Source organism: Heliangelus exortis, chromosome 3 (assembly GCF_036169615.1).
Source record: "Heliangelus exortis chromosome 3, bHelExo1.hap1, whole genome shotgun sequence".
NCBI lineage: Eukaryota > Metazoa > Chordata > Aves > Apodiformes > Trochilidae > Heliangelus > Heliangelus exortis.
Genome location: NC_092424.1, coordinates 115,219,171 through 115,237,608, shown reverse-complemented (window position 1 = coordinate 115,237,608; position 18,438 = coordinate 115,219,171). Strand labels below are relative to the sequence as shown.

The 18,438-nt window shown below is 63.3% G+C and overlaps 3 protein-coding genes across 5 annotated transcripts; 2 read left to right on the top strand and 1 right to left on the bottom strand.

Moving 5' to 3' along the window:
• Window positions 1–766: 766 nt before the first annotated feature.
• ZNF513 (zinc finger protein 513) lies at window positions 767–4,910 on the top strand. 3 transcript variants are annotated; one of them, XM_071742402.1, is made up of 4 exons: window positions 784–915; window positions 991–1,092; window positions 3,086–3,676; window positions 3,833–4,910. In XM_071742402.1, the coding sequence occupies exons 1-4, from the start codon at window positions 876–878 to the stop codon at window positions 4,558–4,560; spliced, it is 1,461 nt and encodes a 486-aa protein (XP_071598503.1). In that variant the 5' UTR covers window positions 784–875; the 3' UTR covers window positions 4,561–4,910. The 3 variants fall into 3 exon arrangements, with proteins under 3 accessions (XP_071598505.1, XP_071598503.1, XP_071598502.1); XM_071742404.1 differs by having other exon boundaries at window positions 767–1,092; window positions 3,083–3,676; XM_071742401.1 differs by having other exon boundaries at window positions 788–1,092.
• Window positions 4,911–5,019: 109 nt separating this feature from the next.
• On the bottom strand, window positions 5,020–12,960 carry SNX17 (sorting nexin 17). The gene is made up of 15 exons (XM_071742405.1): window positions 12,728–12,960; window positions 9,825–9,899; window positions 9,620–9,737; window positions 9,318–9,382; window positions 9,097–9,207; window positions 8,665–8,755; window positions 8,398–8,485; window positions 7,974–8,043; window positions 7,801–7,893; window positions 7,496–7,699; window positions 6,561–6,683; window positions 6,378–6,455; window positions 6,114–6,188; window positions 5,847–5,888; window positions 5,020–5,751 (listed from the first exon to the last, which is right to left on the bottom strand). The coding sequence occupies exons 1-15, from the start codon at window positions 12,785–12,787 to the stop codon at window positions 5,632–5,634; spliced, it is 1,413 nt and encodes a 470-aa protein (XP_071598506.1). The 5' UTR covers window positions 12,788–12,960; the 3' UTR covers window positions 5,020–5,631.
• Window positions 12,961–13,190: 230 nt separating this feature from the next.
• EIF2B4 (eukaryotic translation initiation factor 2B subunit delta) lies at window positions 13,191–18,295 on the top strand. The gene is made up of 13 exons (XM_071742400.1): window positions 13,191–13,314; window positions 13,450–13,493; window positions 13,572–13,710; window positions 14,149–14,358; window positions 14,494–14,576; window positions 14,713–14,804; window positions 15,116–15,230; window positions 15,504–15,580; window positions 15,759–15,861; window positions 16,313–16,440; window positions 17,402–17,582; window positions 17,663–17,843; window positions 18,053–18,295. Exons 1-13 carry the CDS (start codon window positions 13,206–13,208, stop codon window positions 18,253–18,255), a joined length of 1,665 nt encoding a protein of 554 aa, XP_071598501.1. The 5' UTR covers window positions 13,191–13,205; the 3' UTR covers window positions 18,256–18,295.
• Window positions 18,296–18,438: the final 143 nt, after the last annotated feature.

The window sequence follows — 18,438 nt, the reverse complement described above, 5'->3', positions numbered from 1 at the left end:
ATGTGTGCCCTGGCCTGTGCCCCCCCGGGAGTGGGGAAGAGCTTTGGGAGCTGCATTTTGGCGGGGCCTGGGCAGATCCAGCAGCGACCAGAAGTCGGGGAGTTGGGTACTGAAGGCGATGGGAGGCTGAGGGGTCAGGCTCTGCTCCCAAGGAACAAGTGGTGGGACAAGAAGAATGGTCTCAAGTTGTGCCAGAGGAGGTTAAGGCTGGAGCTGGGGAACAACTTCTCCCTGGAAAGGGTTGTCAGGTCCCAGGCTGCCCAGGGCAGGGCTGGAGTCCCCATCATGCCTGGAGGAGTTTCAGAGAAACCCCTGGGGATGTGGGGATGAGGGACATGGGGCAGGGGGGGCCTGGGCACTGCTGGGGGGTAGGGGTTGGACTGCATGCTCTGGAAGGGCTTTTCCAACCTGAACGACCCCAGGGATCGATGCTTCCGGACCCCCCGCGCTCCAGACCGGCCGCAGGGACAGCACGCGAAGCTCCGCTGGCCACACCCCCGCCCCAGGCCACGCCCATCGCTGTGACCACGTCCCCCCGCGTTATGGTCACGCCCCACGCCGTGGCCACGCCGTGACCACGCCCCTCCCTTCCCGGTGCCTCCTTCGCGCCCTGGCCCTCGCCGCTCCGGTCCAGGCTCTGCTCCGGTACCGGGCGGGACGCGATCATCCCCTACGCATCCAGCCCCCCTCGCCGCTGCCCGCTTCCTGCCGCCCGTTCCGCTTCCGGCGCTGCCCCCGCCCCGCGGCGGCAGGAAGCGGAAGTGCCCGGTCGAGGCGGGGCGGCGGCGGCCGCCCCGGGCTGTCGGGGGCGGCTGGCGGGCCGCGGGCAGGGGGGCGGTGGGGCCGGGCCGGGGCCGGGGCCGGGGCCGGCCACGATGCCCCGGCGGAAGCAGAGTCACCCGCAGCCGGTGAAGGGTGAGTGCGCGGCGGGGCCCGGGGGCGGCGGTGGCGGCGGCCCGGCGGTGACCCGCGGCGCTCGGTGTGTTGCAGCGGACGCCGAGGACGGCCCCGAAGAGACGGCGGGAGCGGCGCTGGTGCTGCCCGGCGACCTGCTGCTGGGCCGTGGCCTGGCCTTCGAGAAGGGACCGCCAGGTGCGTGCCGCCCTGCGGATCGGGTCTGGCCCGGCCCGGCCCGGCCGTCCTGGGTCTCTGGCCCCGCCGGTACCGTCGCTCGGCCCCACCCGGCCGCCGCCTCCCCGGCAGCGCTCCCGCCCGGGGGCTGCCTGGCCCAGGGGAGCTTCCCCTCCCTCGGGTGAGGCTCCGGTTCCTGGTGTGGGCCCGCGCTGGTGGTCCCTGCCCGCCCGGCTCCCCGGGCACGGCTTGGTCCCGTGGTGGGCGAGGGACAGCGGGTCCGCTCCCCCCCCCCCGAGCTGTTCCCCCCTACTCTGCCCAGGATCCCCCGTCCTGTCCCTGAGCTCCGGGCAGGGCTCTGCCGTCCCTCTGGGGTCTGGGGTGAGCGCAAGCCCCAGCTGGGGAGCAGGACCAGGGTCCACGGAGGATGTCAGAGAGCAATCTCTGGCCACGTCCTTGCCCGCACCCCGGGGTCACAATTGCGCCTTCTGGGGACATGGCCACACTGAGGGGACAGGTGGCACTGCCCCATACCTGGGGACGGGGGAATCCCTTGGCGTGGAGTGGGAGGCAGGGCCGGGGGTTACCCCGGTAACAGCCCCTGTGGAAAGGGAACAGGGCCCCTGTGGAAAGGGAACGGGGCCACCCCGCCCTGCAGCCTCACCCACGGAGCTCCTGTAGCCGAACACTCCGGGTGGGCAGCAGCAGAGGGGATGGCCCAGGACACGCCGCGGGGGGTGGGGAGTCGCAGGTCCAGGTCAGGGACAGCTGGAGGCTGCTAGTGACAACGATTCAGCGTCTTGGTGCTGTCTTTCCAGCCCTGAGCACCAGCCGAGGGCGATGTGGGGCACTGATAGCTGTGAAGCCTTGTGCTTCTCTCCCATCATCCTGTCACAGGGCACTGGTGATAGCCCAGGGGCTGCAGGAGGGTGGGTCTGTGCCCAGCCAGGCGCAGAAATGCCCTCCAAGAACCTGGTACAGGCTTACTAATGTTTCTAGATATTGTAAAGGAATTATTTGCTGTGAGAGTGGTGAGATGGGGGTGTTCAGCCTAGAGAAGAGAAGAGAAGAGAAGGCTGCAATGGGGAGACTTTAGAGCACCTTCCAGTGCCTGAAGGGGCTCCAGGAAAGCTGGGGAGGGAGTTGGGACAAGGGCCTGGAGGGATGGGACCCTCTGAGGGGGAAGGGTTTCCAGCTGCAAGAGAGGAGATGGAGAGGAGATCTTGGGCAGGGAGGGAGGGAGGGAGGGAGAAATTCTTTGGGGTGAGGGTACTGAGCCCCTGGTCGCCCAGGTTGCCCAAGGAATCTGTGTTTGCCCATCCCTGGCAGTGTCTCAGCCCAGGTTGGATGGGGCTTGGAGCAATCTGGGCTGCTGGGAGGGGTCCCTGACCATGGCAGAGGGTGGCACTGGATGAGCTGTAAGGTCCCTCCAACCAAACCTATTCCATGGTTCCCCCACCACAATGGAGCCAGGAAGGTGTTTTTCTGCATGATGGAGGGGGCTGGTGTTGGAGGCCCATGGTGTTAGCTGTGGGAGCTGGACCAGCTGCTGTCCCCAGGGCTGGGGCATTGGCACAGCCAAGATGGGTTCAGGGCAAGTGTTAGGACACCCACCCACCCCACCTGCCTGGGTCCAGATATGCCATCACTCCTTCCTACCAGCCAGGCCTGGCAGTGCTGGTGGGTGCTGGCTGCCTGCCCATCCCTGTGCCCCTCAGCATCCCGTGATGCCAGATTCCCCATGCGGGGGTCTGGCTGATGGCTGTCACCAGGCTCAGCCAGCCCTGCGGCAGGGTGACAGGGTGTTCCCAGGTGCCCAGGACAGGCCCTGCAGCAGGGGTCCTGCTGAGGCTCCTCACCCTGCTCTGCGCACCGCGGTGGGTGCTCTTGGGGTGAGTGCAGCCACCCAGCCCCTCATTGCTGCAGTCCCCTTCTCAGAGTGGTGGTATAAGCAGTGGGGCTGTGCCTGTCCCACCAGGCTGACACCGTTCCCTCCCCACGGTCTCCTCAGCAGACACCCTGGTGGGGAAGATCGCCATCCCGGCGTACGCCCTGAGCGACGACGACTGCTCCTCCGGCTACCAGCAGCTGAGTGTGGAGAGTGACCCCGAGGAGGGGGGCGAGCCCGGCCCCGCCGCCCTGCCCTGTCCCCAGTGCGGGCTGCAGCTGTCCGCCAGCCTGGGACAGAGCTGCCTGCAGTGCTCTGGTGCCGAGGGTGGCCGTGGCCAGCGCATCGTCTACTCCTGCCAGCTCTGCCCCTTTGCCTCCCACTACTCCAGCCACCTCAAGCGCCACATGAAGACCCACAACGGGGAGAAGCCCTTTGCCTGCCCACAGTGCGCCTACGCCTCTGCCCAGCTAGTGAACCTGACCCGGCACCTGCGCACGCACACCGGGGAGAAGCCGTACCGCTGCACTGGCTGCAGCTTTGCCTGCAGCAGCCTGGGCAACCTCAAACGCCATGAGCGGGTCCACAGCCAGGACAAGCCCTTCCAGTGCGCTGCCTGTGACTACCGCTGCAATCAGAGCCGCAACCTGAAGCGGCACATGCTCAGCCACCGCCTGCCTGAGGGTGAGGGGCCGCACCGGCGTGACAAGGACCCAGGTAAAGAGAGGGGTTAGCAGGAGGGCAGATGCTGTCGGGGGCCTCATGGTGAGGGGCAGGGGGAAGGGCCAAGGCAGATGTCCTACCATCAACTGGTGGCTCCACATGCCACCAGGCACAGCCCCACTGACATCCCCATTTGTGTTTGTCCTGCAGAGCCGCTGCTGCCTGAGCTGAGCCTGCACGTGGGCAGCGGCCCCAGCCCCTTCCTGCCCGGCTGCGCCCGGCTGCGGGGTGAGGAGGCGGCCGCCCTGCCTGAGCTGCTCTTCCCCTTCACCTGCCGCATGTGCGGGCTGGTGCTGGACGACGGCTTCGCGCAGGACGAGGGTCTGGCTGAGCAGGTCTGCGGGCGCTGCAGCATGGCGGTGCTGGGCACCGAGCCTGGTGCCAGCCCCCGCAAGGGCACTGGGGACAAAGGCTTCGCCTGCAGCCTCTGCCCCTTTGTCACCCACTACCCCAACCACTTGGCACGGCACATGAAGACGCACAGCGGGGAGAAGCCCTTCGTCTGCTCACTCTGCCCCTATGCCTCCGCCCACCTTGACAACCTGAAGCGGCACCAGCGGGTGCACACAGGCGAGAAGCCCTACAAGTGCCAGCTCTGCGACTACGCCTGCGGCAACCTGGCCAACCTCAAGCGCCATGGGCGCATCCACTCGGGTGACAAGCCCTTCCAGTGCAGCCTCTGCAGCTACAGCTGCAACCAGAGCATGAACCTGAAGCGGCACATGCTGCGGCACACAGGCGAGAAACCCTTCCAGTGCCGGAACTGCACCTACACCACCGGCCACTGGGACAACTACAAGCGTCACCAGAAGATCCACAGCCACCGCAATGCCAAAGCCCTCCTGGCCCCTCCAGCCGTGGGCACGGCCCTGCCCTAAGACAGCACTTAGACTGGCACCAGCCTCAGCCCTAGGGCACCCCCGACACAGCCCCTGCCCTCCCTGGGGGAGGGACAGGCAGCAGACTCCACGGGGGGGCAGGCTCGGGGCTTCTTTGCGCAGGGCCCGCCGGGATCTCCAGCAGCTCAGTCCTGCTGGAGCAGAGCGAAGGCAGGACGGGTGGCTCGGGTGCCAGCACTGGTGGTGCTGCTCCTGCCTGCCAGAGCCTTCCTCTGCCAGAGTTTGGGGAAAAACGGGGAGAGGGAAACAGGACTGGTTCTATGGCTGTTGCCATGCCAGTCAGTGTAATTTATATTGTGTATAAAAGCATTAAACAGTCGGTTTTGTTATCTGCTATTCTCCCTGGGGGCCTTGTTCTGCTTCAGGTAAGGACAGCATGGAGCTGTCAAGGTGTGCAGGGAGGGGAGGGACAGCAGTGAACCCCAACAGATAGCCCAGTACCAATCAGGATCCATTTTAATCATCATTGCAGTGTGTAAACATCGGTTACGGTCCATTAATGCTCCGGTCAGTCTGAGCAGCAGGAGATAACGTGGTTACAAGCCTAGATTACGCTGGAGTCTATGAGCAGGTTAGAGAGGGGGCCCTGCACAGGGCTCCCCTGGAGACAGTTTACTGTGGTCTGTCTCTGAGCAGAAACCTAAACGCTAATTTGGCATTTATGGAGCCTCAGGAGGGCGGCTCGATGCCACCAGCCTGCCGCTCCAGCCCCCCAGGGTGGCTGGGCACTCAGCCCAGACCTTCCTGTCCAGGGAGGGGGCAGCTCTGCCCCCCGCACTGGGCCAGGCCCCAGGACACAGCTCCAGGGCTGGGGCTGGCCCGGGGAACAAGCCCCTCTCCCAGCTGGAGCCAGCCGCAGGAGGCGTTCAGCTGCCCCCACCCCAAAGGCAACAGTGGGCTGGGGGCGAGTTGCCCAGCCCAGGGGGAGCAGGGGGAGGTGGATGTAGCAGGTGAGAGGCACGTTGATTGCAACCTGTCTGCAGGTCGTACATTCCTCAGCAAAGGCCCCTGGGGGGCTGCCCTATGAGTTGGCAGGGGGAAGGGGGGACACTACAGGTCTTCATCTCCGATGCCCTCGAAGGCGTAATTGCCATGGAAATCGTTGGCGCCCACCTCGTTGGCGGAGCTGGAGTGGCTGATCCCACGCAGGCTGACGGAGGTGAGCTTGCTCTGCAGAGGGGGGGGAGATGTTAGGAGGACCCCTGCTCTGCTCCGCCCTGCTCCCCCCAAGGTCTGTGTTGACACTATGCCCACACACAACTCACCGAGAGTTTGGCCATCGGCTCCCGGGAGGTATCGGGTGAGTCCTGTGGCACAGGATGGCACAGTCAGGGACACGCTGCCTGCCCTTCCCACCACTCCCCTTTGGGGGACAAGGCCAGGCCACCCTCCTGTCCTGGGCTCCATGAGCTCCATGGGAATGGGGCACCACAGCCCTCCAGGCTAGCCCCAGCCCCTCCAAGGGGACAGTGGCACACTCTGCAGGCAGGGACACCCACGGCCCCTTCCTTGTCCCCATGGGTGCCACTCACCAGCAGCGGGGGGGACTTCACAGCTTGCTGGCTCTCTGAGCGCCGCAAGGCCCCGTTTGCCCGCCGGCGGAACATCTGCAGCGGAAGAGCTGGGCTCAGCTGCAGGGTCCCCACAGGCAGCTCCAGAGGCTCAGGTGGCCCATGGGGACCCTTCAGCTGGCCCCATCCTGAGGAGAACAAGCAGGGCCTGGCCTGGACCCCAGGAAGTCATGGAGGCAGGAGGGGAACCCCACCCCAGAGCCAACAGCCAGCCCCAACCCTCACCTTGCGGATGCTGCCTCCAGACTTTTTCACCATCAGCTCATCCACCATAGACTGCAGGCAGATGCTCAGCATGATGGCCTGCAAGGAAGAGGTGTCAGAGGCTCCAAGCACCCCCACAGCTTTCCTGACATGCCATGTTGAGCCCAGACCAACCCTCACCCGTGTCCACCATGCTTGTCCTACCTGTGGGCTGGTGATGGTGACCCACTGCAGCCTGTCCTTGCTCATTAAATACTCGAAAGCCAACTCCAGCTTCACCTCAGACTTTCCTGGGCTGCTCCCCGAGGGGCCATTGCTCATTGGCACCTGCAAGGGCAAAGGCTGAGGCTGGGGACATCCCAAGGGAACACAGCCAGCGTCCCAAGGCCCTGTGCTGAGGGCAGCCCCCACCAGGTGTGGGATACCCTACCCAGCTCCCGCTGGCATTCTAGAATCATGGAATGGCTTGGGTTGGAACTCATCTAGTCCAGCCCCCTGCAGTGAGCGGGGACATCTTCAACCAGTCCAGGTGGCTGAGAGCTCCACCCAACCTAACCCTGAGTGTTTTCAGGAATGGGGCATCAAAACCTATCTGAGAACCCTGTTCCTTCCTTAGATCTAGTCTGACTCTCCCTTCTCTTAGTTTAAAACCATCACGCCTTGTCTTGTTGCTATAGGCTCTGCTAAAATGTCCGTTCCCATCTTATAGGCCTCTTCAGGCACTGGAAGGCTCTCTAAGGTCTCCCCACAGCTTTCTCTTCTCCAAGCCTAACTCTCTCAGCCGTTCATCACAGCAGAGCTGCTCCAGCCCTCAGATCATCTCTGTGGCCTCCTCTGGAACTGCTCCAACAGCTCCATGTCTCCTGTGCTGAGGACCCCGGAGCTGGACTCAGCACTGCAAGGAAGGGTCTCATCAGAGCAGAGTCAAGGGGCAACCACCACCAGGTCCCCCCACAGCAGCAGAGCCCCTTGAATGCCCTCATGCTGATGACCCCCTCAGCCCCAAAGCACAACCCCAACTGCCATGTCCAGTTGGGCTTGCAGCAGGTGACAGAGCCAGCACCTGTCCTTGGGCAGAGCTGCAGGACCAGCCTGGCACTGCTGGGTCTCACCAGCCCCACCGAGCAAGTGTCACTCACCGAGGAGGTGACTCGCCAGCACCGCATGCGTGTGACCTTGAAACTGCCTTCCTTGATCTGCTCGTTGGGCAGCCGCACCTGGAAGTTGAGCTCGTTGTTGCCCGCACTGACGACGACGTGACACCCCTTCTCGGGGAAGTCAGTAACGCAGGGGTCGAACTTGAGATAGCCGTAGTACTTGAGGGTCTGTGCCAGGCAGATGAACTGTGGGCAGAGCCGGGAGAAGGCAGCAAGCTCAGCACCGCGCCCACCGCCCCACTGCGGGAACTGCTCCAGAGACAGCACACAGAGCTGCCCTCCCCTACCTCCTTCTTGGAGACTTTTTCCTGCAGGGACTTCAGCTGCCGGTGCTGCTCCTTGTTGACGAGGATCCATCTGTGCTCGATGTCCGACACCGTCTGCCAAGAAGCAGAGTCTGGTGAGCAGCTGGGCCCAGAGCCACCAGAGGCCCCACAGCCTGGGCCATACCGACCCTCACCTGCGCATACAGCAGGTTCAGCCCCACGTGATGCTCCATCACGTCAGCGTCATAGGAGGAGTCCCAGTAGCTAGAAGTGAATTACACAGGTCAACCTCTTTTCCAGCTCTAGACGGCCATGGGGAGAAAAACACATACCCATGCCAGGACAAGGTGCTGGGCTGGCTCTGTGGCCACCTGCTCCAGTAGCCACTGTTTGCCATGGCCCACTCTCCCACTCCAAGGTGGGAAGGAGAAGCAGAAACAGGAACCAAGCCCAGCAGAGTAGCCCGGCCCCCAGTGTCATGGCAGGGGACCCCCAGTGGTTTGCCCGGGGACACAGCACCCCATGGGTGATAATGGCAGGAGGGCAGGGGTCAGAGCAGAGACCCCCCCCACTGCTCCAGCATCTGTTGGCCCCCAGCCCTGCTGCCCACCCACTGACCTCTTGCGCAGGATGATCCTGAACTCGGCGTTGTGCAGGCTGGTGACCGACACATACGGCAGCTCAAACTCCTGCAGCTTCCGTACAACTGTGGGGAAACAGCAGTTCAGCAGGGGAGCCCACTAGACACCCACCCACCCAGGGTGTGCCAGGGGAGCCCGCTAGGTCCCCCTACCCCAGGCAGGGCCAAGGGGTCCAACCACACAGCTCTCATCCAGGGCAGATGCCCCACCACACCTCCCTGGGGCTCCAGCCTGCTCTACTCACAGGAGAAAGCTCCATCCTTGGTCTCTCTCACTAGGAAGAGGCTGAAGTAGCCGACCAGGTCATCTGGGAGATCCAGCTTGGAGGCCACAGCCTGGGAGCAAGAGCAGGAGGTCACCACTGCCCCATACCCTTACCCTGCAGCAGGATCCAGCCTGTAAGCAGGAGGGCAGCACCTCCGCTTCACTGGTGGAGGGACAAGTGGGACCTGGGGGAACCACTGCCACCATGAAACAGCTGAGGACCTCCTCAGCCTTGGTCCAGAGGGGGACCATTGGACCACCCCTTCCAGCTGCACTGCTCTCAGCCCCTCAAGACAGCCCTGCTCTAGGATGGGGACCTGGTGGGGAGGGACTAAGGGAACTCCTGACCAAGTGGGAAACCACAGAAATCAACAGGATGAGCTGGTCCTGAACAGCACAAGGCTTTTGGCACCTCAAGAACATCCTCTGTCTGGTCTGAGGTAAGGATGGTGACCTTGACCTTCTGGCCATTGGAGAGCATCACTTCCAGCACCACCTCCTCTGTGGGGATCTGCTGTGTCTCCTGCAGAGAGAACCAGGATCAGTACCCCAGATCCTCCATTGCCAACCACCCTCAGGCCCGAGGGGTCCCAGTAGCCCACCCCTCCCACCCAGCAGCTCCAGCCCCCTCACCTGCTGGGCCTTGCGCAAGAAGCTGTTGAAGGTCTCGCTGCCTCCCAGTGTTGGGTCCTGCCGCACTGGGGGTGGAAGGCAGCAAGGAGCAGGGTGTTAGGTGGGCAGGGGCAGGGCCCCTCACCAGCCCGTCTGCTCCGCAGCCCCTCAGAGTTTGCAACCAGTGCATGTGCAGCGTGCACAGGGGCGTGCACAGGGGCAGCCATGGACCCTGCAGGTGCAGGCAGCAGCACAAAGCTGGGAGCTGGGAGCAGTGGGACGGGTGGTGTGGGGAGCGACTGAGCAGGGCAGACCCAGCTTACCAGCCTGCATGTACTTCTCCAGCTGCTCCCGCCGCTGCTCCACCTCTGCCGGGGTGAGGGTGAAGATCTTCTTCGGGGGAAAGGCTGGCACCACGTTAGCTCCATACTCCTTCCTTAACTGGGAAGAGAGCAGAGCAATGCGGGAGCCTGCTGGGAGATGGTGGCTGGCTGCGCTGCTGTTCCCAGGGCTGGGGATGGTCCCTACCTGCTCGTGCAGCCCCAGGAGTTGGCTGTAGCGCACCCGGCAGTGCAACACCCCATTCACATGGATGTTGTAGGCCTGCAGGGAGAGACAACAGTCAGACTGCAGCATTGGGAAGGGCCTGGTAGTCAGCTCAGCTGATGGGACACAGGGAACACCCCAGGGAAACCCCAGCAGGGCACAACCACAGCCCCCAGTATGATCAGGACCAGGAGGGGCTGCTGGCAGCAGTTAAGGGCTATGCATCAGCAAATGAAGATGGATGGAGCATCCTGGCTGGTACCATCACTGATGTGGCCAGCAGGAGCAGGCCAGGGATTGGCCCCCTGTGCTGGGCACTGGTGATGCCACACCTTGAATCCTGGGGTCAGTTCTGGGCCCCTCAAGAGCAGAAGGACATTGAGGGGCTGGAGTGTGTCCAGAGAAGGGCAATGGAACTGGGGAAGGGTGTGGAGAACTTGTGAGGAGCATCTGAGGGAGCTGTGAGTGCTGATCCTGGAGCAGAGGAGGCTGAGGGGAGACCTTCTGGCTCTCTTCTGTCCTCTCCCTGAGAGGAGGTTGGAGCCAGGGGGGGGTTGGGCTCTGCTCCCAAGGAACAAGGGATGCGACAAGAGGAACTTTTGGCACAACTCAAGTTGTGCCAGGGGAGGTTTAGGTTGGAGCTGGGGAATAATATCTCCCTGGAAAGGGTTGTCAGGGCCTGGCCCAGGCTGCCCGGGGCAGGGCTGGAGTCCCCATCATGCCTGGAGGGGTTTCAGAGCCCTGGAGATGTGGGGATGAGAGACATGGGGTGGTGGTGGCCTGGGCAGTGCTGTGGGAACAGCTGAGCTCAATGATCTCAAGGGTCTTTTCCAACCAACACAGCTCCACAATTCCATGACTTGCACAGCTAAATGCAATGACAGCACTGAAAGGTTCCTGTGTGCTGCCCCTATGAAGATGCTTTGTGTTGGTGCAGACCTGCAGCCCAGCAAATCTGTCAAAACTGCTCAGGATGTACAAGTATATCCAAGGGATGGACATGAGGAAGGTGTAACCCTGCAGCTGCCCAGCCACCCTGCAGCCTCGTGGACAAGACCCCCCCTCCCTGCTACCTGCAGCCCTGGCCATGGGATCCCATTTTCCTGCGCTGCCTGCAGCTCTGGGGCCACCACAGTATGTCCCAGCACCACAGGGGTTCTGGTTGCTTTGCCACATAAGTGTTGCTGCAAAGATTCCATACATCCCATACATGCCCCCAGCCTTGGAATGTGCCCTTCAAGGTGAGCAGAGGCTGAGACCCCAAGGCACACAGCTCTGCTCCCAGTGATCACAGTCCAGGAAGGCACCTCCAGTGTCCTCCTGCCCCAGCACAGGGGATGCCCACTGCCCAGGCCATGCTGCACAGGCACAGCCCCCGCAGAGGGACCGGGACAGATACTGTGTGGCCCAGGCAGCGCTCCTGCCTGCCCAGCCACAGCTTGGAGCACACAGGGCCCGTGGCTCCCTGCCCACAGGCAGGGCTCTTGGGAGGTCACCAGCTGCTGCCCAGGCCCAGAGCTGTCCTCTGACACTGGGGACAAGGAGTTCCCTGGCCCAAGGAGCCATCACAGCACCGGAGGGCAAAGTGGATGGGGCTGAACAGACCTTGGGGGCTGGTTCCTCCAGCACTTGTGCTGACCACAGCTACCAGAATGACAGAAAGGTCAAGGTCAGACAGGACCGCTGGAGATCATCTAGTCCAGCCCCCCTGCTCAAGCAGGTTTGCCTGCAGCAGGTGGCATGGGATGGCATCCAGGCAGGTTTTGAATGCCTTCAGAGAGGGAGACTCCACAGCTGCTCTGGGCCAGTGCTCTGCCACCCTGAAAGTCATGGAACTTCCTGCATTCCCGTTTGTGCCCATTGCCCCTCATCCTGTCATTGGGCACCACTGAAAAGAAAGAGTTTGGTCCCATACTCTTGACACCCAACCTCTAGATATCTATAAGCACTGATAAGATCCTCTCTCAACCTGCCCTTCTCCAGGCTGAGCAGCCCCACGTCCTCATGAGAGATGCTCCTGTACCCTCACCAACCTCGCAGCCCTCCATTGGTCTCTCTCCAGTAGCTCCTTGTCTTTCTTGTACTGAGGAGCCCAGAACTGGACAAAGAACTCCAGATGTGGCCTCACCAGGGCAGAGTGCAGGGGGAGGATCACTCTTCCCCAGCTCATGACTGCCCTCCGTCCCCAACATGCTGCCTCGTGCTTCCGAGAGGACCATGGGGATCCCTGAGTGGGGTCTCGGCAAAGGGGGCAGGAAGGGGTCCCCAGGACAGCAGGCACAGAGAAGCGGGATGCCCGGAGGAGCCGGGAGCAGCGAGGAACACAGCATGGACCAGCCGGACCCTGTGGGGCGGTGAATGAGCTCCCGGCCGGGCCACCCACCGCCTCGCAGCAGCCTCCCCCGGGGTCCCGGGGATCCACTCCCGGGGAGCTGCCAAGCCGGAGGGCGTTCACGTCCCGCCGAGCAAAACAGGAAGCCGGGAAGTACGGACGGACAGACAGATGGACGGGCTGGGGGGCAGGATGAGCCGGGCCCCGGGGACGGGACGGACCCCACCACCACCATTCCTCCCGCCCGCAGCGCACCGGACCAGCCGCCCCCCGGGGATCCCTGGAACCCCCCGAGTCTCCCGGGGGCCGGCCCCGACCCTCCCAGCCCCGGGGCGCGGGCACCGAGAGCAGGACGCTGGCTGGGGATAGCGGGCAGCCGGGGGCTCTTCACCCGGTCCCGGGCCACACAGGCCGCCCGCGATGGCCGCGGGGGCTGCGGGCCCACACGACCCCACCGGACGGTCGGGACGGCGGCCCCGGTGCCGCAGGGCGCTGCCGCCGTGGGGCCGCCACCGGAACCGGGGCCGCTCCGCTCCACCCCGGCCCCGCTCACCACGTAGGCGGCGCCGCCGTCGCCGGCGCGGGTCTCGGTCTCGGGGATGGAGAAGTGCATGGCGGGGCCGGGGCCGGTACCGGGCAGGGCCGGGTCGCGCGCCCCCGCTACCTGCCGCGCGCCGCCATGTCGGGCAGGGCGCTCCCGGCACCGCCCCGCGGGGCCCCGCGATGGCGCGGCCGGTGGAACCGCCCGCCGGGGCCGGCCCGGCCACCTGCCCCGCCCCGGTGACACCCCCCCACACCCACGGCAGCCCCGGGGCTCTGTGCGGGACCCCCGCCGGTGCGCCCGGTACTGAGCGCCGGCCCGGAGCGGGACGGGCCCCGGCCGCAGGGAACCCGGAGAAGGGAGCCGGGCCTGGGGATGCGCTGTGCCGCACCGGCAGCGGTAAGGGAGGGGAAGGATGGGGAGGGACACCCCGGCGGAGGGACCGTCCCCCGGCCACCCGGTGGCGTCATGCGGGGGGGCCGGTGACGTCATGATCGGTCACGGGGAGCTGGCGGGCGGCGGGGTCCTCCGGGGCGGCAGGGGGCGCTGGCGGGCGGCGCTGGAGGCGGGTGTCATGGCGGAGCGGGGCGCGCCGGGCGGTGAGTGAGCGAGTGCGGGCGGCGGGACCCTGCCCGCGGCACCGGTCCGACCCCATCTACACCCCGGTGCTGGGCACCCCCCGGCTCCCGCTGCCGGTGTCGTCCCGGTCCCGCTTACGCTTCCCCTCGTTGCAGGTGCGGGCCCCGAAGCCGCCGTGCCCGTGCCGGCGGGAGCGCAGGTGAGTGGGGCCGTGGGGCAGGGACCGGTGCGGGGTCCGGTGCGGATCCGGGAGCTGCCTGACGGTCTGTGTCCGCAGGCCCCGGAGCTCTCCCGGGAGGAGAAGCTGCAGCAGCGGAAGGAGAAGAAGCAGCAGAAAAAGAAGAAGAGGAGCGAGAAGGGTCCGGTGGCAGAGTCCCCGGAGCTGGGGACACCCTCCGAGCCCGGGCAGCCGCGGGGTGAGGACCTCCTTCCCCCCGGGAAGCCTCCCCAGGCTGGGCAACCCACGGCAGGCATGACCAGCACCATGTTGGGACCCTCGAGGGTCTCCGTGGCAAGATAAGTCCCTAGCCAGGAGCATGCTCCAGTTGGGGAGGCCGTGGTGGGACTTCTAGGGTGTCCAACCTCTCCACACCCGAGCCCTGGTACCACAAGTACCTGTGTCTTGCGGGGACTGAATCTGGAGAGGCAGGTCCCCTCCACACCCGAGCATGGGGCTGGTCTGGTGGTCCCCGTGTCAGCTGCACAGGGGTGGTGAGGTCCTGGGGCTTAGTCCCACCCTCCCCCCCAGAGGCGGACCCTGCACACAGGAGGGTCTCCCTGCCACCACCTGCCCCACACTGGAGTATGTCTGGTGGGGAAAGCAGGGCACAGACCTCCCCCTTCCTTTCCTGCAGTTGCTGCTCACCCCACGCCCCCCCCAGCCTTGGCGGATGGCCCCAACGATGGCGAGAAGCCTGTGGGGAGCAAGAGCAAAGCAGAGCTGCGAGCAGAGCGCCGAGCAAAGCAGGAGGCTGAGCGGGCCCAGAAGCAGGCGAAGAAAGCAGAGCTGAGCCAGGCAGCCACCACAGCCAAGCCCCGGCTGGCACCCACTGAGTCCCAGTCTGGTAGGGACATCATCAGCACAGGGTGGGGAGGGGGCTGCGATGGGCAGCTGTCCCTCCCATCCTCCTGTCCCGAGTGCTGGGGCGGTGTGACTGGGCTGGGTTCCCCTCATGCCACCTCCCCCACTGTCCCCACAGTGGTGAAGCGGCTGCCAGAGCACGTGCAGGTGGATGACCCCACTGCCCAGAGGAGACTGGCCAAGAAGCTGGAGCGGCAGCAGGTGGGAAGAGGGCTGGGTGAAGGGCTGCAGTGTGTGTGGTGGGACTGGTGCGCCACAAGGGAGTGCTGGGGGTACTGGAGGGGGCAGGGCTGCATGGCAGCTTGGGTGAACCACCCTCAACACCATTTGGTGACAGGTACCTCTGAGGCAGGACTATGGCACCAAGGTCAACCTGTTCTCCCACTTGCACCAGTACAGCCGCAAGAAGCCACTGACACAGCAGATGAGGTATGTGGCTTCCCCAGCCCAGGCCCAGTCAGTCGTTTCATTCAGTTTTGACTTGCCTGGCTGAAAAATGTCCATAGTGAAGAGAGGACTGGGTGTCCTGGGGCTTGGTGGAGTGGAGGAGCAGCAGAAGGGACACACGTCCAGCCTGTGAGGTGTGATGAGCTGCCCTCAAGCCGTGCAGGAGCTGTGGGGTTGGCCTCGGATCAAAGAGCAAGCTCCTTTTTCAGGCTGTCTCCTGGTGTGGTTTGGGGGCCTGGTGATGGGCTGGTTCTTCCTGCCAGCCCTGACAGCTCTTGTCTTTGTCCTTGCAGCATCCCCTCCACTGTCATTCATCCGGCTGTGGTGCGCCTTGGCCTCCAGTACTCCCAGGGCATCATCAATGGTTCCAACGCCCGCTGCATTGCCCTGCTGGAGGTCTTCAAACAGGTACACGAGCAGCTGCATCACATGCAGGCAATTTTTTCCTGACCACTGAGGCTCTGTCTGCACTCAGTCCTCGTCCTCCATGGCTTCTTCCTTCTGACCATGCCCAGGGCTGGGTCCTGCTGGGATCCTGTTTGGTGCTGCTGCTGACACTGCAGATTCGGGTTCCTCAAGCACCCCTTTGCCTCCGCTGTGAATGCATGTCAAGCTGTGCCTGGTCTGCAGCCTCCTGGGGCTGGAGGCCATGTGCTCACTCTCTCTCCCTTCTTTTCTCAGCTGATCCGGGATTACTCCACTCCCCCCAATGAGGAGCTGTCACGGGACCTGGTGGCCAGGCTGAAGCCACACATCAGGTGAGGGACTGCAGCTCCTTGGAGCATGGTCCATCAGTCACGTCTCTGGGTTGGTGTCCACCCAACCTTGGGCTGACTTCCCTGGAGCTCTCCCCCCTTCCATCACCCCCAGGCACACCCTGCTGCTGCCTGTTCCTGCCCCAAGGCTGCTCTGAAGCCAACTCCATTTCCTATGCAGCTTCCTGAACCAGTGCCGGCCCCTCTCAGCCAGCATGGGCAATGCCATTAAGTTCCTCAAGAAGGAGATTTCATGTCTGCCTGACACCCTGCGAGAGGAGGAGGTGAGTGGCCTCAGGCAGGGGTGCGCCACACCAGGGACTGGGCTGTCCAGGTGGCTGGGCTGGGAGGAGTGGAGGGGTGTAAGGTGGAGTCTCCTGGTCCCAGTGGAAGCAGCACTCCACCGCAGGGCTGGTCAGTAGCCAGTGTTGCACCTGCATTGAGAAGGTGACTCCTGGGTGGCTGCAGGAAGGGACAGGCTGGTCCAGCTGGCACTGTGTGCTGTGGGGAACTACGGAGGCAGCACCACAAGCTGCCCTTGCCCACCAGGACTATCTGTCAGCATGGCTTGGCAGCAGCAGTAAAGCCATGGATGAAGAGGAAGATGTTTTTTCAATGGTCAGTTCTGTCCCAGGCAAAAAGCTCCCTAGGAGCTGTAGAGCAAGAGGCAGGGAGACATCAGAATATCTGTGGTGCGATGAGGCCAGCTGTGCCTGATGGCACTGTCCTCCCCAGGCAAAGGAGAAGCTGCAGGACACCATCGACAAATACCTGCGGGAGAAGATTCTTTTGGCAGCTGAAGCCATTTCAAGGTCTGCCTTTGAGAAGATAAATGACAACGATGTGATCCTGGTGTATGGATGGTAAGAGGGGAGTCGGGGCAGCAGGGGGGAAGAAGGAACACAGCAGCTGACTGAACATGGAAGCTCTTGCAAAAGCTTTTCAGGGGTGGGAAGGTTGGCATTGCCCAAGGGAGAGGCTGTGTCTCTGGGTCCAGCAACTAGAAATAAAACTGAAGTAGTGCTTTAGACAAAGCAGAGAGCTCCTTAGGACTCCTGTCTCATTCTGGGAGGCTGAACAGCTCATGTCACAAGGTGGTGCTTCCAGAAACCCAGATCCACTGCTGTTCCCATGCAGGGCATTTTCAGAGCAGCTGTGGCTGTTCACGGGTGTTTTAAACAAACTGCAAAAAAGTCAAATGTCAGGAAACAAAAATAGAGAAGGTCATCCTTCTTTTGAGCGACTGTTTCCCCAAAAATAAAGGTGAGAAAAGCAGTCAGAGTCCACTATGGCAAAACAGCACAGATGTGATGTGCGCCCTGGGGTGATGGGCAGGGGTAGGAAGAGGGCAGTGCAGGTTTGGTGCATAACAAGTGGAAATTGGAGAGGGTCTGAAAGGTGAGACCGTCACTGTGGTCACAGACAGGTCAGTGCTGCTTCCAGGGAGGGCTGAGACATTGCTTTTCCCAGAGGTGCAAAGGCAGGGAGAAGGGTTCTGGAAGCAAGCATAGCAGGAGGGTGTCTGGAAGTGGTGATGGTGGACGTGTGCTCTGCCCAGATTCATCTCTGTGCAGCACCAGCCATCAGGGGTTTGGTGGAAGCCCAGCTCCTGCCCTGGGTGAGGGAGACATTGTTCTGTTTGGGCTGTGTGTGCCTGGGGACACGCTTGTGGCAGCTGGGGCTGTCAGTGCCAGTCCCTGCCATCGATCTCACGTCAGGGCTGTCCCCTGGGCGAGGGCTCAGGAATCCTGCCCAGCCGGGCGTCTGGACCTGGGGCAGTGCTGGGAGCACAGGGCAGCCTTCTCACACCTGGGCATCCCTCAGCTCTTCCCTGGTGAACCGCACGCTCTGCGACGCCCACTCCAAGAAGGGCCGAGCCTTCCGCGTGATCGTAGTGGACAGCCGGCCGCGGCGGGAGGGCCGGGAGACGCTGCGCCGGCTGGTGCGCCAGGGCATCCGCTGCACCTACGTCATGATCAACGCCATCTCCTATGTGCTGCCGGAGGTGGGGAGTGGTGGTGGGAGGGAGGGGGGAGGCTGCTGCAGGACAAAAGGTGCCAACAGGTCTTTGTGCTTCCCTGCCAGGTGTCCAAAGTGCTTCTGGGAGCCCACGCGCTCCTGGCCAATGGCTCCGTCATGTCCCGGGTGGGGACATCCCAGATAGCCCTGGTCTCCAAGGCTTACAACGTGCCTGTCCTGGTGTGCTGCGAGACCTACAAGTTCTGTGAGCGAGTACAGACAGACTCTTTTGTCTCCAACGAGCTGGGTAAGGCTTCTGTCCCCATCCCCCTACCTGGGACCTGCTCCCTCATCCCACTGCTAGCCTGGATGGGTTGCTATGCCCTGCTCTTCCCCTTCCTAGGTGAGGGGCCACACTCAGGCTAAGGGTGGCCTGGTCGGCAGCTGTGCTGCATTCTCCCAGGACAGGACAGAGAGGGACTGTTGCTCTCCCTGATCCTGCTCCTTTCTCCACAGATGATCCCGATGACCTGATTGTGCTCCGGAAGGGCCATGCCCAGCTGGGTGGCTGGGCAGAGAACAAGTCTCTGCGTCTCCTCAATTTAGTCTATGACGTGACGCCACCCGACCTGGTGGATCTGGTCATCACGGACTTGGGCATGATCCCCTGCACCTCGGTGCCTGTTGTCCTGCGTGTCAAGAATGTGGATCAGCAGTAGGGGTAGCTGCACGGACACTAATAAACCAGGCCCCACAATACACCTTTGTCTGCCTTCTGTGTCATGGCAGGAGCCCTGGTGTCACCACAGGCTCAGCTCTGTGTTTTCCTTGGGCACACTGGAACTTTTCCCCAGCTCTGCCCATCACCTCCAGCTCCAGGCTGCATCAGTGAAGGACCTTCC

Excerpts from the sequence above, each read along its gene's own strand:
- ZNF513 (XM_071742404.1), top strand. The coding sequence starts at position 876 with ATGCCCCGGCGGAAGCAGAGTCACCCGCAGCCGGTGAAGGGTGAGTGC. Across the intron at positions 1,093-3,082 it reads CTTCGAGAAGGGACCGCCAG|CAGACACCCTGGTGGGGAAG; the intron begins GTGCGTGCCGCC and ends CGGTCTCCTCAG. Across the intron at positions 3,677-3,832 it reads CCGGCGTGACAAGGACCCAG|AGCCGCTGCTGCCTGAGCTG; the intron begins GTAAAGAGAGGG and ends TTTGTCCTGCAG.
- SNX17 (XM_071742405.1), bottom strand. The coding sequence starts at position 12,787 with ATGCACTTCTCCATCCCCGAGACCGAGACCCGCGCCGGCGACGGCGGC. Across the intron at positions 8,756-9,096 it reads AGACAGAGGATGTTCTTGAG|GCTGTGGCCTCCAAGCTGGA; the intron begins GTGCCAAAAGCC and ends TCTTGCTCCCAG. Across the intron at positions 7,894-7,973 it reads TGAACCTGCTGTATGCGCAG|ACGGTGTCGGACATCGAGCA; the intron begins GTGAGGGTCGGT and ends GCTTCTTGGCAG.
- EIF2B4 (XM_071742400.1), top strand. The coding sequence starts at position 13,206 with ATGATCGGTCACGGGGAGCTGGCGGGCGGCGGGGTCCTCCGGGGCGGC. Across the intron at positions 15,862-16,312 it reads ACACCCTGCGAGAGGAGGAG|GCAAAGGAGAAGCTGCAGGA; the intron begins GTGAGTGGCCTC and ends TGTCCTCCCCAG. Across the intron at positions 17,583-17,662 it reads TCTCCTATGTGCTGCCGGAG|GTGTCCAAAGTGCTTCTGGG; the intron begins GTGGGGAGTGGT and ends CTTCCCTGCCAG.